The sequence below is a fragment of the Eschrichtius robustus genome, chromosome 20 (assembly GCF_028021215.1).
Source record: "Eschrichtius robustus isolate mEscRob2 chromosome 20, mEscRob2.pri, whole genome shotgun sequence".
Taxonomy (NCBI): Eukaryota; Metazoa; Chordata; class Mammalia; order Artiodactyla; family Eschrichtiidae; genus Eschrichtius; species Eschrichtius robustus.
In genome coordinates, this window is record NC_090843.1 from 20487697 (window position 1) to 20503804 (window position 16108).

At 58.5% G+C, this 16108-nt stretch overlaps 2 protein-coding genes across 2 annotated transcripts; one reads left to right on the plus strand and one right to left on the minus strand.

Annotated features, from left to right (window-relative positions):
• Positions 1 to 674: 674 nt before the first annotated feature.
• On the minus strand, positions 675 to 7153 carry P3H4 (prolyl 3-hydroxylase family member 4 (inactive)). Its single transcript, XM_068531602.1, has 8 exons — positions 6381 to 7153; positions 6114 to 6266; positions 5823 to 5994; positions 4891 to 5019; positions 3859 to 4004; positions 3071 to 3154; positions 1448 to 1592; positions 675 to 1121 (listed from the first exon to the last, which is right to left on the minus strand). The coding sequence occupies exons 1-8, from the start codon at positions 6861 to 6863 to the stop codon at positions 1099 to 1101; spliced, it is 1335 nt and encodes a 444-aa protein (XP_068387703.1). The 5' UTR covers positions 6864 to 7153; the 3' UTR covers positions 675 to 1098.
• Positions 7154 to 7936: 783 nt separating this feature from the next.
• On the plus strand, positions 7937 to 15819 carry FKBP10 (FKBP prolyl isomerase 10). Its single transcript, XM_068531601.1, has 10 exons — positions 7937 to 8283; positions 10871 to 11016; positions 11340 to 11529; positions 11644 to 11789; positions 12228 to 12417; positions 12542 to 12687; positions 13282 to 13474; positions 13848 to 13990; positions 14221 to 14384; positions 14755 to 15819. Exons 1-10 carry the CDS (start codon positions 8033 to 8035, stop codon positions 14938 to 14940), a joined length of 1755 nt encoding a protein of 584 aa, XP_068387702.1. The 5' UTR covers positions 7937 to 8032; the 3' UTR covers positions 14941 to 15819.
• The last annotated feature ends 289 nt before the right edge of the window (positions 15820 to 16108 follow it).

The following is a 16108-nucleotide window of genomic DNA, read 5'->3' on the forward strand; positions in this document are numbered from 1 at the left end:
TGGGCCAGAACTGTCACCTGGCTGGCCCTAGCCCGGTGTCCCTCCCCAGAGAGACCCCTTTTGCCCCTACTTCCCTGCTCTGGAACATGAAGTGGGGGGGAATCACAGGGTGGGTGGTAGCCACCTCCAAATTCTCTGCCCCCCAGAGCCAATGCAAGATTGGGCAAGACGGCCTGGCAGTCCCACTGCCACCACAAAGTCTCATGTTATCAAGCCGTATCCCTAGGGTTCCTCTGGCCACTCAGAGGGCCCGTTCCCTGCTGTGGAATGAATGGGAGAATGGGCAGAGAGGGCAGCGCAGGGCATGCTTGTTCTGATTCAGTAAATGCTTGGAAAGTAAAAACCGGAAGTAAGTGTCTTTGGCCCCCTCCCCACATTCCCTGAGGGAAGCGATGCTGAACTAGGAAAATACAGGACATACCACCTTAGAAATCTGAAACCACCATCTTGCCAGGACTCAGGCAGAACTGCGTCCTCACGCCCCCTAGCGGCAGATTGCAATGGCAGGCTGATGCTCCTCGTGGTCGCAAACACCCAGGGTCCACAGAGGGCGAACTGTGGCCCCTCACCTGTCTCCACATTTACTCATGAGGGGAGATGGGTGCAGAGGGAGGGAGGGAAGGACCTGCACCCTCACCACTCAGCCCAGGGGAGTCTGGACCCCAATGCTGTGATTCATTCAACAAGAAATGTTTATTGAGCACCAATTGCCAGTGTGCAAGGAACAGCTGGACTCCTGGTCCAGTGCTCTTCGTGATGCCAGCTGCCCCTCTGCTGTGTCTGCAATTCAGGCTGAGTCCCCAACTAGGAAGAGCTAGCATCTTCTCCTCCAGGAGACTGCCCCACTGGGTGGGGAGGACACTGGGAGGAGGGCAGGCCGTCAGCAGTTGCAGCACCATAATCCGGTGGTCCAGAGACCCAGAGAGGAGGCAAGAGGGGTCTGGGGAGCAGGGCTCACAGTTGGGACAGGATGGGGCCTGGTCAGCTATGTCCATTTACATGTTTAATAAATAGTTGTTGTTGCTGCCCAGGCTGGTGGGGGTGGTGCCACTGGTCCCGGGATTCCTAAGCTCTTGAGGGGTGCCAGGGGCCCTCTTCTTATGCTAGTTCAGGCTCCGGCTCTGAAAAATGAAAGGAGAGAGCATTGGGGTCAGCTTCCCATCCCCAACAGGTTTCTAGGTGCTGTCCTCGGGGAGGTGGCGCAGGCAGGAGTGAGGGTCCCCAGAAACAGGTCTCAGCTGGTCCCTGCTCCAGGAAGGATGTCACCCCCACCCCTCTACCAGGTGGGACGGGGGTTGTGCTAACAGGCCGGAAGCCCCCAGAAAAGGGGTGCCAGCGCCCAGCACAGCTACTCCACAGCCTCTGCAGCCCAGTGCTTGGATCCTCCTGTCCCTAACGTCCAGCCCAGGCTGCATCCCCGCCCTCCACCAGGACTCAAGTCACTGACCGGCCTCAGCCTCGTCACCCTTGGCGTCTGGCTCCTGCCACCAGTCAGCATAGATGCTCTCCTCGTAGTCGCCCTCCCCTTCAAACTCGGCATCAGACGGGGGCTCCTCAGGCTCCGTGGGCGGTTCTGTCTCCTTCAGCTCCATCTAGAGCAGCCCCAGGATGGGAGCATAAACCAGGTCACAGCAGGCACAAACCCAGATCGGCTCCCTTCCTGGCCAAGGGGCCCTCCCATCCCATCTCGGTCCCAAACCCCTCCTTCCCAGTCACACTCAAGACCTCACACAGGAGTGACTGGAGGGTTTCTCCCTAAGTCCTGTTCCCAAACTGCCCCCTCAGTGAACGGATGCATGGGGCTCCACCAGCAGAGCTTCAGGGCTGGTGTAACCTTCTTCCTCTCCACAGCCCACCTTTTAAGCATAAATACACAGGCAACACTGCGAGTCTATGAATACTGTCTGCTCACGCTGCTTCCCGGCCAGGAACACCTTTACTCCCCTGTGCTTGGATAGCTTTTGTTTATCCCTCCAACACCAGGCATCAGCTCCAGGATGCGGCCCTTGATGATGACCCTGGCTGCGTCTGGAGGCCTCGTCCAGTGCCCCGTGCTGACTTCTCCCATTGCACTGAACTAACGGTGAGCTGATTGGACGAGGGACTGTGCCTTTCATCAATTTACCACAGCCCCAAGCACAGTGTCTGGCAAACAGCAAGCAACAAATAACAGTAATCAAAATGGCCACCACCCCCTGAGCACCTACTATGTGCCAGCTCTACACTAAGTGATTTACATACTAGATCTAATTGAATTCTCACCACAACAGTGTAAGATGGCCATTATTCTCTCCATTCCGTGGATGAAGAAACGGAAGTTAGAGGGTTACCTAACACTTGCCTGGAGGCTATCCAACTGGGAAATGGTGGAGCCAAGTCTGGTAAGCACCAAAGCCTGGGGGCTCACTGTGCAGACCTGGCCCCCTGTTTGATGAGGGGGGGCATGGGTGCATGAACGATGCACGGGATGGATAAATAAGCACTGGGCAGCAACACCTCAGAGAATTCAGGCTCTCACACCCTCATTTAGAATCAATGTAATAACACACTGTGGTCCTTCCTTCCCGGTGTCCTGTGTTCATTCATTCACTCACTGGTTCATTCAAGCTCAGTTTCTGAGGGCCAGCTCTGTGCCAGGTGCTGTGGGAGAGCTGGGAATAACCTGGCCCCTGTCCTGGAGCCCAGTCCTCTAGGAGACTGACTGGAGAAAGGGGCGGGGTGAGACAGACGAGGGCTGTAAATAACTCCAGTCCAGGGAGGCACAGACGGTCAGAGTAGGCACTGCAAGCCCAGAAGACAGAGCCAGGACATACAGCAAGGGCCTCTGGAGGAGGCGCCACCAGAGCTGGGCCCAGGAGAAGCGAGATTCAGACATGTAGAGAAGGGGTGTGTGAGAACACGGGGTGGGGAGAGGAGGGCAGATGTAAACAAGGGACAGGTGAAATAAATCTCTCTGCCTCACAATGGCTGACTGCCACAAGCTGAGGCTGAGATTTGGCACAGCGGCCCCAGGAAGAGGCTCAAGGGGTGTCCATCACCAACCAAGCCGGTAGGGCAAGGGGCCACTTACCTCGTCATCTGACTGCAGGTACATGTGCGCAAACTCCAGCAGCTCCCGAAGCTCAGCTGTCTGGTTGTGGTAGAGCATGGCCTCCTGGGAGGAGGGAAGGAAAGTGAGGTGAGCCAGGCCCTGCTGCCAGATGGTGGAGGAGCCAGAGCTCCTAGGATCTGGGCCCTCTGGCCCTTTTACAGCTCAAGGAGCAGGGAACAGGTATCAGTTCACATGCTGATCGAAAAATCACAGCTGCCTGAAGTGCCGGGTTAAGAAGGATTCTGAGGGCTCAGTGAGAAAGAGTGCCTAAATCAATTCGCAATGTCTGCCACTGACAAGGAAGTGGGGAGTGGCACCACGTGCCCCATATTTGCCAGTCTTGCCCTAGAATTCCAGGGTTGGAATTCCAGAATTCCAGGGTTCTAGAATTCCTAGAATTCCAATCCTCAGTTGGTCCAGGTTATGGGGTCCCTGGGGAAGAAGGGCAAAGGCCAGCAGTGAGCATGGTGAGAGTGGGGAAGGGAGCAGGCAGGGACAGATACTTTTTACCTCCCACATGCCAGGCACTGTGCTGGAGACGTAGGCTGTTCCACCCCCATTTTGCAGGTGAGGCAACAGTTTCAGAAAAGGCCAGTAGTGTTCCCAGGACCACACAGCTGGTGGGTTTGAACCTAGGACTCCAACTACAACCCAAATTCTTTCTTTTTATTTCTCACCCCGCCTTTGGAGGAAGCCAGGTTTTTGTTTTGTTTTGTTCTGTTTTTAAATCAAATCACATATCCTGAGAATGCCTCGGCGATGCCCACCTCCCTGGGCTGGAAGTCCTCCTCCTCCAGGCCCCAGCGAGCCCTGTGGAAGCGATAATACACCAGGTTTTGCTGCATGACACTGTCTTCGGGGTCAAAGAGCATGTAGCTGGCGGCACTGCGGGCAGCATGGCGCACGTCGTTCACTGTAGGCAGGACAGGAGTGAGTAGTGGCCCTGGCACTTCCCCACCTTCAGGGATAACCCTCAACTAACCCACCCCTATCTCCCAATTTAGTCCCTTGCCCCTGATTCCCCAGCTGCCTCCCAGAATACCTGTTGGGCGCCTCATCCCACCCAATAATAATACAAGCTAGAACGTATTGGGCACTTACCCTATGCCCCATGTAACTCATTTAAGCTTCACTGTTACTGTCATCCCCATTTTACAGATAAGACATCTGAGGCACAGAGAGGTCAGGTAAACTGCTTGAGCTCACACAGCTGGAGAATGATGGCACTGGGGAATCAGAAGCTGGTGGCCCAGCCCTCAACCTGTTTGCCAACTAGAACACAAAGGGTCTCCTGGCCCTTGGTCTTCAGCTCCTCCTCTCCAACTCCAGCCTGTCTGAATCTTGGCATCTCTGCATTGCAGAAACCCTGGAGATTGACCATCTTAGCCCCGGCTGATGCCAGAATCCCCCTTAAGTGAGGAGAGCCTTAAGTCCTGGTGCTACTTTTTATTAGCCATGTGACTAATGGCCCCTTACCCTCTATGAGCCTCGGTTTCCTCATCTGAAAAATGGGTCCAGTAACGCCAGCTACCGGTTGCTTGTGAGAGGATCAAGCGAGATAAACAGATGTGGCAGAGCTTTGTAAACTATCAAGTGCTGTGCAGTTGTTGACTGTCTAGTCATTTACCCAAGGGGCCCTGGCATTCTCCCCTGAGGCTGCTCTCTGTTCCCCGCCACAAGCCTCTCACCTGCCTCACCACCCCCAGCCTTCCCTCCCATCACCAAGGGTCCTCAATTCTGGCTCGGCTTCACTCCCAGTGCAGTGCTCTCCCCCACCCCAAGCCCACCAGGAGGCTCACACTTGTAGTAGGCAAACTGCAGGTAGTGATACATGGTGGCCACGAACTTCTCCACGAAGTAGCCGCCCACGTTGGGGGTCAAGTTGGCCTCACAGTCCACCTTGCACTGCAGGGATTCTGCAAAGAGATCTGGGGGTGGGGGTGGCAGCGGTGAGGAGCTGGACGCGGCGGCGTCCAGCAGCCCGCAATAGTAGTTGAGATACTTGGCGGTGAGCTCGTGCTTCGGGTTCCTCTGTACTGAACAGCTCCATCCCGCTGATGGGGACGACGGCCGATGACTTCCAGTCCCAGCTCTGCCTGATGATCCCATGAGACAGTCGAGGGACAAGGGATGCTGCGGAAGCCTACAGTGGCCTGGGCTGACTTATCACCCCCACAGCTCACCCACCGCCCCAAAGCCAGAGGAAGCCAGGGCACACTGGGAGGTTGGCAGGTGAGGCCTGGAGGTGGGACTGAAGCCCAAAGAGAGAAGCTCAGGACAGTCCCTTCTGCCCCTGCTGAGGGACTCCGCCCTTAGGGATCCCCAGACTAGGTGTGATTTCTGGCCACAAACTGCTTTCTGCACACACCTGCTGGGTCGTTTCCCACCTCAGCAACTTTGCACCTGCGTTGCCCTCTGCCTGGAAGGCCCGTGAACCCAACCTCCCCAGACCTTTTTGGGATGTCACCTCCTCTCTGCACCGATGCCCAGCACCTTGGACACTCCCTACTGCAGCCCTCTGCACCCAGTGGCAGGTGTTCTGTTGGCCCCTCTCAGCCAACGCCGACTGAAGGGTCTGAGGGTCGGGATAACACCTTATGCCTGTCGGCCTCCCAAGCACTTAGTAGGCTCTCCATAAGTGTGTATGGAATGAATATTCGTGTTAAGGTGCCTTAGGAGTTCTGGGAAGCAGGGCCCTGTGGATGAAAGGGATGCCCACCGGGGTGGGTACCTGCTATGGCTGGATAGAAGTCCTTGAAGTCCACCTGCTCGTGGGCGCCCTCGCAGCCAGCCAGACACCGGGCAAAGACGGCCATGTACTCGGCCAGGGCCCGCTCCATGTCCTCCGTGCTGCTACGGAAATCTCCGCTGTTGTAGAGCTTCACAGCCCGGAGGAACACGGCCTAGGGGGGAGGGGACGCGGCAGAGGGGTCAAGGGGACCCCCACACCTCCCCTCCCCCACGGGCCCTATGGGGGGACTCAGGGAGTTGCGTCAGGGCTGGCCCTACCCTGGCACCCCACCTCGTAGGGCTGGGCCTCCAAGTCCGTGAGGGGCTCGTCGGCGGCGTCCAGCAGCCCGCGATAGTAGTTGAGATACTTGGCGGTGAGCTCGTGCTTCGGGTTCCTCTGAAGGAAGGTGTAGGCCGCGGCCACCGCTTTCTCCAGCCGGTTCGCCTGCGGCGTGGGGACAGGGCCGGTCAGCAGGGCCAGAGCCCGCAACCCCGAGCACAGGCGAGGAGCCGCGCTCCCCCCGACCCGACTGGGAGGCGCCGCCGCCTGGGCGCGCACCTTGAACTGCGCGTAGTGCAGGTACTGGTAGGGCAGGCGGCTCTGGAAGTCGCGCAGCAGCTGGCGCGGCGGGTAGGGCACCTGGAAGGCGGGCAGCGAACGCTTGCAGCGCCGCAGGCAGGCGGCGCGCTCCAGGACGTGGCCGAAGAGTCGCAGCTCGCGGGCCCACTCGTCGCCGCCGCCGCCGTCGGGGCCGGGGGTAGCGGGCCCGGGGGGCGCGGCGGCGGGCGGCGCGGGGCCGCTGCAGTTGGCGTGGCAGAAGGCCTCGCTGTCCCGCAGCAGCCGGTGCAGCCGCAGCGCGGCCTCGAGGTAGCGCGCGCTCTCGCGCCAGCTCTCGCCCTCGTACTGCTCCAGCGCGTGCCCGTAGGCCGCGGCCAGGGGCATCAGGTCCTCGGGCGGGAAGCCCCGGAAGCTGTACTTCTCGTACTGCGCCCCGGCGCTGCCCAGCAGCAGCCACAGCAGCCCCCACGCCGCCCGAGCCATAGCCCCCTCCGCGCCGCTGTCTCTCCCCTCCGCGAGCAGGCGTCCCGGCCCAGCTCCCGGGCAGGCTGGCGGGCTCAGGGGCCCGGGACTGGCCGGCGCGCCCGCTGGGTCTTAGCGCCTGGCACTGGGGGCAGCGAGGCGGGGTCGTGGTTTGAGTCAGATCCCCCGAGGGGCCGAGGGCTGTGTCTCCACTCTTTTCAGAAAGCCAACACTATCCTGAGTCCCCGACCTCCTGCCCTTGGGGGTCCTCCCCTTGGCAGATGGTGAGAGGGTGGAGGAACAATTCCCGCAGGGATGCGGAGCCCAGAAAGCCCCTCCCACACAAAGACAGTCCCCCCCGCCCCCGGGACCTTAATATAGAGAAATTGAGGGAAGTGCCACCTCACTCTACTTTACCCAAGCCCTGGAATCTGCTCTTCCTTCCATCAGAGCGGTCCTTCTGTTTACTCCCCACTCCCAGCCCCGAAGAGGTTCCTCCAAGTGTCCCCCCAGCCCGCGACGGGGAGGCACACCCCCGGTTTTACCCTGCACATCCTCCACTCTCACCACCTCTCACTCGATCTCCATCCCCACGTCAGAAAGTCCTCTGGCAGTCCAGCTTTTGCAGGACAAAGCAGCCCGTCCCTGGAGAGGCCGTCCCTGGGGCAGAAGGGGTGGGAGGGAGCACTGAGATACCCCTCCGATTTTGGAGCCTCACCAGCCACTGGAGAGACCTAGTTTGGGGTTGCCAGCCAAAGAAACAAGGGCTGCCTCGGTCTGGCTTTAGGACCCGGGGGGCTCCAGAAAAAAAACTCTGAACTTTTTTTTTTTTTTAAGTCGGCTCCGACTTTCCCAACTTTCCGGAACTTCCCTACCCCTCCCAGGTCTCTCAGCCCCAGGATGGGGGTGGGGGTAAATCTGGAGGGCTTTGTGGTGCTTTCCTCGTACTCTAACGCTATCAGCCTGGCCCTCCTCCTCTTATTCCACACCCCTTCCCCCCCACACACACCCCCCGCCCCGCCAGCTCAGCCTCCCCAGCCCCCATTCCACGTGGACCAGCCAGGGCGGGGGTGGGGATGGAGGACAGGAAGAGGGGGAGCCAGCTCTGGGAGGAGTGGGGGGAAGGAGTCTGGCGGCGGCGGCGGCTCTCTCGCTCGCCCTCACAGCCGGCCGTCCCAGCTCCAGGCACCATGTTCCGCGCGGGGCGCCCCAGCCACACCGTCCTCCGGCTCCCCCTGCTGCAATCGTTGCTGCTGCTGCTGCTGCTGCAGGCCGTGCGGAGGGGGCTGGGCCGCGCCAGCCCGGCCGGGAGCCCCCTGGAAGATGTGGTCATCGAGAGGTACCACATCCCCAGGGCCTGTCCCCGGGAAGTGCAGATGGGGGATTTTGTGCGCTACCACTACAACGGTACTTTCGAGGACGGCAAGAAGTTTGACTCGAGGTAATGGCTTGAGTGCCCCCAGACTCACCATTTCCCTTCCCGGAGCCCGGGACCAAGCTCTCTCAGTCCTGGGGTTCCCTTGTTGCTGCTTTTAAGCTGTGTCTGCATGCTCCCTACTCACACCGTGATCCCCTAACCTCACACACAGCACCCTGGGTGGGGGGACTCCTAGAGGTCCATCTCCCCAGACATCCCTGCCCTCAGTTTCAAACCTTCGCCTCTCAGAAGACCCCAATTTCTTTCACACAAACTCCCTCTGTCTCTCAGAGTGCTTGAGAATCAAAGTGAACTGCTCTATTTACTTACCAGCGCTTTATTTAAAGACATAGAGGGGGTTTTCTGGTCCACAGAGTTGGGGGGAAGGGCATGGTCCCTGTTGCACGTGAATCCTCCAGTGGTCTCAGCCCAGCACCCTCTACCTTTCCAGCCACCCTGACTCCCTTTCTGGTTCCAGCCACAGGTTTCAGTGCCTTTGTGTCTAGAGAAAAAGTAAGTAGAGCTTTTGGGGGAGGGGGAGGGGGTTTTTTAGCAGCCAGTGGGGTAAAGCAGGTGGGCATTCTAAGACAGCAGGATGGATCAGGGAGTACAGGGCATAGCTTGGTGTAGGGACCCTGTCTGCCTACATGTCACACAGTCACACATGCCACCCTGGGCTCCTCCGAGGGTTTTCATGCCTCCCTCTCCTCGTGATCCCTCACCCTCATCTCCCTCCATCTTAGCTCAACCAGGTCAGTGCTGCCGCCCATCTTGCCAGCCTTGGGGTTTGAGAGATGGGCTCCTCTTCTGTGTCCAGGCTTTCCGTCTGCTCTGGCAAGTTCATTTTTCTTGGTGGGGGCAGGGCTGTACGCCAGGCCAGCCTCAGTTAAACCTTGGGTCCAGGTCACACACACAAGCCCCCACCCCACACCCAAGAAGTCAGTCCCTCTTAGACCCTTCCCCAAAACACACAAGTCAGCCTATAGAAATTAGTGGCTCTGGAGGCAGGCAGTTTATTGGGTAAGAACACGAACTCCTGAGACCAAGACCCTGGATTCAAACCCAGGCTGTGATCATGGACAAGGAGTTTTGCCTCTTTAAGCTTTACTTTCCTCATCTGAAAAAAAGGAGATTAAAAAACAGTCTGAAAAACTGTGTCCCTACTTCCTAAGGCTGATGTTAAGACTCAAGATGATGAATGAAAGTGAACTTCACCCAGTACCTTACAGTCTGCAAGCGGGTTCAGTACACATTAGCCTTGACTCTGGGGAGAACATTGGTAGTGTTTAACTGGTAGAAGCTTCTTGCCATGCTTGGGCTCTCACAACGGCACTGTGGAGGAAGCAGGCCATACACCCAGCTCAGTGGGCAAAATGAGGCATAGGCAGTAGCCAGGAGTACAGCTGTGAGCCTGTGGCCACCACGGAGTGGAGGAGGGGTTGGGAGTTGGGGAATGACCTCCCTATCGGGGATCCTGATGGGGACTCTTGGATCCAGGTTGGGTCCAAGCGGTGCTGAGCTTGGAAAACTTTTACAACCCATGACACCTTCCATCAAAATAATAATCTCCCATCTTTACTTAACTTCTGAAAACTTAAAATTAAAACTGTAACTAAAAACAAGTAAAAGCCGTGGCAATTTTAGAGTAGGCTTTTTCAAAATTGAAAACCAATCCCTATCCCCAGCCAGTTCTGCTTCCCCTTCCTTTCCTCTGTGAATTGATGGTGCCGTGGCCCAAACGTGGGCTTTGGAGTTCAACAGACCAAACATTAGCTGTGTGACCTTGGGCAAGTCATTTGGTCTCTCAAGTCTCAATTTTTCTCGTAAGAAAAATGAAATCAATAATGCCCATTTCAGGAATTCCCTGGTGGTCCAGTGGTTAGGACTCGGCGCTTTCACTGCTGTGGCCCGGCTTTGATCCCTGGTGGGGGAACTAAGATCTCACAAGCTGCATGGTGCGGCAAAGAATAATAATAATAATAATAATAATGCCCACCTCACAGGGGAGAGAATTAAATAAGATAATGAACGCAGGGACTTCCCTGGTGGTCCAATGGTTAAGGCTCCGTGCTCCCAATGCAGGGGGCCCGGGTTCGATCCCTGGTCAGGGAACTAGATTCCACATGCCACAACTAAGAGCCCACATGGCGCAACTAAAAGATCCCGCGTGCCGCAACGAAGATCCCAAGTGCCACAACTAAAGATGCGGCGCAGCCAAATAAATAAATATTTTTACAAAGGTAATGAATGTAAAATGCCAAGCATTTCGTCGGCCTTATCATTTAAGTGCTGGATAACTGGTCTCCCTGCCCCCCGCCCCCGCCCCGGTCTGCACATAGCAGGAACAGACAGGACTGCTGGCACCATCCCCCCATCCCAGGGCAGGTAAAAGCCCCTGGCCTCCTGGAGGGCTTCCTTTTGTAACAGCCCATCCTATTAAGGTGGGAGTCACGGCCCACCTAGGAGGGAGGCCTGAAATGTTGAGAAGCCTTTGGATCTACACCTTTGTGTAGGGAGGGGGATTGTGTGTGTGTGTGCACTGTGTGCACCTGTGCATGTATGTGACCATGGGCAGAGGCCACTGTATCCCATCTGTCCCCTCCCTCCCCAGCTATGACCGCCACACCTTGGTGGCCATCGTGGTGGGCGTGGGGCGCCTCATCACCGGCATGGACCGAGGCCTCATGGGCATGTGCGTCAATGAGCGGCGACGCCTCATTGTGCCTCCGCACCTTGGCTATGGCAGCATCGGCGTGGGTGAGGAGAGCTGGGGCCCAGGCATGGGGGTGGAGGAGACCAGGAGGCAGAAGCAAGGGCCCAGGACAAGAAAACTGAAGCTCAGAGAGGGAGAGCAGCTTTCCAAGGTCACACTGCATGCGCAGAATGAATAGTGAGGCAGGTCTGGGACTAGACTTTTCCGTCTCCTGTCGCTGGGGCGGGAGGAAGGGCAATAATAGGGCCCTGGGTAGGATCCTAGCTTGACCTGGGAGAAGGGGAACTAAGGGTGGTGGAGGGGGAGGCCAAGCAGGATGCTCAGACCTCCACTCCACCCCCCACTCTGGGGGCTGCACCAAACACAGCGGGGCTTATTCCCCCGGATGCCACCCTCTACTTTGATGTGGTCCTGCTCGATGTGTGGAACAAGGCGGACACCGTGCAGGTGAGCACCTTGCTGCGCCCGCCCCACTGCCCCCGCATGGTCCAGGACAGCGACTTCGTCCGCTACCACTACAACGGCACGCTGCTGGATGGCACTGCCTTCGACACCAGGTAAGGGCTGGAAGGAGCCCTGGGGCGCCAGGGACTGTGGCATGCAGCGGGGAATCGGGGGCCTTCCTGCCTCTCCCACCAACAGCAGCCTCACCCCTACCTCATTCTCTGCAGCTACAGTAGAGGTGGCACTTACGACACCTACGTGGGCTCTGGCTGGCTGATCAAGGGCATGGACCAGGGGCTGCTGGGCATGTGTCCTGGAGAGAGAAGGAAGATCGTCATCCCTCCATTCCTGGCCTATGGCGAGAAAGGCTATGGTGAGGGCAAGCAGGGACTTGGGGATTCTCTAGAAGTGGGCTGCCACATACAGTTGTTCAGGTTGAGTACTGCACAAGGACACCTGGCCAGGGAGGCAAGTAGTGATGAAATCTAACCCTTGGTGATCACCTCACTAAGAAGGGGTGCTTGGGTGGTTAGGACTCGGCACTATCACTGCTGGGGCCCGGGTTCAATCCCTGGTTGGGGAACTAAGATGCTTTGTTCTGATTCACACAAAGGCTCATATGGGCTGGCGGTGGCTCTGGGGAAAGCTCAGCTCGGGCCTCACAGGGGAAGAAGCAGGGCTGCTGATGGGCGTCAAAGGCTCTGGAAAGCAGGGTTAGCACGTTTTTGCACGGTGCTCACATAGGCCTTCCTGAGTGGAGAAGCCCTGCTTTGCTCTCCACGTGTATGGTTCAAGCCTATCCCTTCCCCAGGGACTGTGATCCCCCCGCAGGCCTCCCTGGTCTTCCATGTCCTACTGATTGACGTCCACAACCCAAAGGACACGGTCCAGCTGGAGACACTGGAGCTGCCACCTGGCTGCGTCCGGAGAGCCGTGGCTGGGGACTTCATGCGTTACCACTACAACGGCTCCCTGATGGACGGCACCCTCTTTGACTCCAGGTCCGGGGGGTCCTGAGGACGATGGTGGGGGCTGGGGGCGGCTCTGTGCTGGGGGAAGGGCGGGGCCGCTGTGACTCCCTTGCCCACCTCCCCGCCCTCGCCCGCCCTCGCCCTCGTATTGCAGCTACTCCCGAAACCGCACCTACAATACCTATGTGGGGCAGGGCTACGTCGTCCCAGGGATGGACCAGGGGCTGCAGGGCTCGTGCATGGGGGAGCGCCGGAGAATCACCATCCCCCCCCACCTCGCCTACGGGGAGAACGGGACTGGTAGGCTTGCTCCCTGTTCCCCAAGCCAACACCTCAGTTCCTCCTGACCTTCCCCCTGATGAGCGGGGGCGAAGGGGGTGGATTCCAGCCATTGCTCTGCCCCTCTCATCAAAAAAACTGGTCCCCCACCCAACTCCTGCCACAAGGACGCCATCCTTTTCTCCAGGGGGCAGTCCCCCACTTCTCCCCTTCCACACTGGAGAAGGGCAGCCGACTCCTGAGCTTGGGGAGGGTGGTTATGGAAGAACAGAAACAGCATAGCCCTGGGAAGCAAAGAGACCGGGATTTGAGTCCCAGCTTTGCTGGAAGCCTTTGTGTGCTCACCTGTAAAATGGGACTAATCACATCGATCAGCAGGGTAAGCTATTGGGAGGTTGCAAGATACATATGTAAAAGGCTTTCCAGCTGGCGTGCCCCTCCCCTCCCCTGCCTCCTCACCACCACAGAGTATATTACAAGAGTTGACTATGTGGACAAACATCCCATCACATCCTTGTTTAAAACCCCAGGATGGGGAAGGTCTGGGGCCTCCACGGAGACCTAGAGCAGCCCCTCCTAGACTCCAGCTGATCCACGCCCCCATTCTGGCCCCAGGAGACAAGATCCCTGGCTCTGCTGTGCTGATCTTCGACGTCCACATCATCGACTTCCACAACCCTGCAGATCCCGTGGAAATCAAGACCCTGTCCCGGCCCCCGGAGACCTGCAATGAGACGGCCAAGCTTGGGGACTTTGTTCGCTACCACTACAACTGCTCTCTGCTGGATGGCACCAAGCTCTTCTCCTCGTGGGTCCGGGGCAGGGCCAGGGCTGGGCAGGTGGGCGGGCCCAGGCGTGGGGAGTCCTCCTAGCAGCACCCCTGACGCTTCCTTCCTCCCTAAGTTCCCATCTAAGCTGAAATTCTTAACTCCACAGGCAGAGGGAGGGTGAAGTAAGCAGTAGGGGGAGCTGCTAGTTCCACTCAGTGGAGGGAAACGAGCAGGGAGAGATGAGCCCCCCGGCCACGCCGCAGGGCAGTGGCGAGATAAGGGGATTGATCCTGTCTCTGCACTGCTGGGCCCTTGCACCCTGCCCTGTGGGGCGGCACCAGGGGTGACTCGGGAGCTGGGCCCGCCGGGGACCAGGATGAACGCTGACCCGGAAATCTGCTCTCCCCCCAGCCATGACTACGGGGCCCCTCAGGAGGCGACTCTAGGCGCCCACAAGGTGATCGAAGGCCTGGACACGGGCCTGCAGGGCATGTGTGTGGGAGAGAGGCGGCAGCTTGTGGTCCCCCCGCACCTGGCACATGGAGAGAGCGGAGGTGAGGAGCGGAGACTGGCCTGATGGCTTTCCTCCTCCCGTCTGCCCCTGCCACCTGGAGCCTTGACGGCTGGTGGGAGGAATGAGTGAAGCCTTCCGGATGCTTCCCACTCCACGCCCCCCTCTCCAGCCCCCAAGGCAGGAGCTGAGGCCTGTAGGCTGGGAGCGCACTGGGCAGGCAGTGAAGCCAGGCCCAGACCCTTCCCTTCTCTCCTCCTCCCCTCCCTCCAGCCCGGGGGGTCCCTGGAAGTGCTGTGCTCCTGTTTGAGGTGGAGCTGGTGTCCCGGGAGGATGGGCTGCCCACAGGCTACCTGTTTGTGTGGCACGAAGACCCTCCTGCCAACCTGTTTGAAGACATGGACCTCAACAAGGATGGCGAGGTCCCCCCGGAGGAGGTGGGTGAGGAGTTCGCTCCTTCTAGTAATCCCTCCCACGCTGTCACCCGGCAGGAGCCACCTTGCACGGTGGCATCTAACGAGAACAGCGTGTGTCCACCATCCTGTCTGCACCCGTGTTCCTGCCCCTCTGCGGGTCAGTGTGCCTTAAGCCCCTCATCCCCGCCTTTGCCTCTGGCACATGCAGCCCATTCCCCCATGGCTGCCTGACCCTGGGCACGCCCTCCGCCCCCGCCCCGCTCAGGACGCAGCACCAGCTCCCCTCCTCAGTCCTCACTGGAAGGCCTCCGCCTGGGGGCCCGTCCCAAGGTGAGCACAGCTGCTCAGGCAGGACGCTCTCTCCCCCTCCCCTTGGCTCTCCTCGCCGTAGTTCTCCACCTTCATCAAGGCTCAAGTCAGTGAGGGCAAAGGACGCCTCCTGCCTGGCCAGGACCCTGAGAAAACCATAGGAGACATGTTCCAGAATCAGGATCGCAACCAGGATGGCAACATCACCGCTGAGGAACTCAAGCTGAAGTCGGACGAAGACCAGGAGCGGGTCCATGAGGAGCTCTGAAGGGCAGAGGCCTGGGCCCAAATGCAAAGGTCCACGTCTAAGGGGACAGTGGGCAGTGGGGCTGCCTTCCCAACAGTCACCCTTCCCTCTGCTGGGATGAGGTCTGGAAGCTTCTAGAAAGTGGTCAGAGGGGACAACTCTGGTTTTCCCACTGCCCGAGAGTAAAATCCACAGCACAGATCTCTTTTCGGTTTTTCTCTCCCAACCCCAAACCCCTTCCTTAAAAGTTTTGGAATTACAAAGCCAGTCTGGGGATTGGTGGAGTTTGGGGGTTGGCTGGGGTCATTGCTGGCCCCTTGCTCAGACCTCCCCTCCGTGTCACCAGACACTGAGCAAGGCCAAGCTCATCATTTCCTTATTTCCCCTTTACCTGTACTTTTCCTCACCATCCTCAACCTGCTCCCCCCACCCCCGCCGCCCACAGCCCCCATTCCTCTGTCCTGGCAGCTCCCCAGGAACATGAACCCCCAGCTTTCCTCCCTCGGCTCTGGCTGGTTCCTAGGGAAGGGGACGGTTCCGGGGGGGCAGCCCTAGCTTACCTGTCCGGTTCCCTTCACCTGTCCCATGCCCCCTCGCTGCCGTCCAGTGGTGGCTGAAGTGCCCCTAGGGTGCTGCACTTCAGGGCTGGGCTTTTGTGTCACCTTTTATCCTTAAAGAAGGCTTCCTTCTCTAGGGGCCAAAGAACAAGAGAAAAATGAAGGGGGGTGGTATGAGGAAACCTACTTGGATGGATCTTAGGGCTATGAAATCCTTGGTTCGGGGCTGAGCTCATTATTGAGGGGTGAGAGGGGGGTGGGCAGAGCTCTGCACACTCAAAAGGCTAAACTGGTGTCAGACCCCCTTCTCCTTTGTGCCAAATAAAACATGTCCGAAACCAAAGTCCTTGGGATGTGGTCTTTCTTGGTTGGGGGCGGGGAGCTTAGACCCAAGTGTTGGGAGGAAGGGGAGCAAAGCAGGCCATCTCCATGGCCCTTCAGCTCAAGACCCTGTGTCCCTAGGTCTCAGCCTCCTGCCTCCCTGAGGCCCAGCTGGGGCCCTCACCATGGGAGGGAGGCTGGGGGGTAAGTGTCCACAGAGAGGGGCCTGCAGGGGAGGCCTGGAGACATGATCCTGATCTCCTAAGGGTCCCAGCTGAATGGAAAAACAAGTTCCCTGAACTCAAACACAA

What these genes read in the sequence shown, in the direction of transcription:
- P3H4 (XM_068531602.1), bottom strand. Translation starts at nt 6,863, where the DNA reads ATGGCTCGGGCGGCGTGGGGGCTGCTGTGGCTGCTGCTGGGCAGCGCC. An exon ending in GCAGTTTGCCTACTACAAGT is followed by an intron (nt 4,005 to 4,890) that starts GTGAGCCTCCTG and finishes TCCTGCCTACAG; the next exon opens with TGAACGACGTGCGCCATGCT. An exon ending in GGGTGACGAGGCTGAGGCCG is followed by an intron (nt 1,122 to 1,447) that starts GTCAGTGACTTG and finishes TTCATTTTTCAG; the next exon opens with AGCCGGAGCCTGAACTAGCA.
- FKBP10 (XM_068531601.1), top strand. Translation starts at nt 8,033, where the DNA reads ATGTTCCGCGCGGGGCGCCCCAGCCACACCGTCCTCCGGCTCCCCCTG. An exon ending in GGCAAGAAGTTTGACTCGAG is followed by an intron (nt 8,284 to 10,870) that starts GTAATGGCTTGA and finishes CTCCCTCCCCAG; the next exon opens with CTATGACCGCCACACCTTGG. An exon ending in GGCACTGCCTTCGACACCAG is followed by an intron (nt 11,530 to 11,643) that starts GTAAGGGCTGGA and finishes CATTCTCTGCAG; the next exon opens with CTACAGTAGAGGTGGCACTT.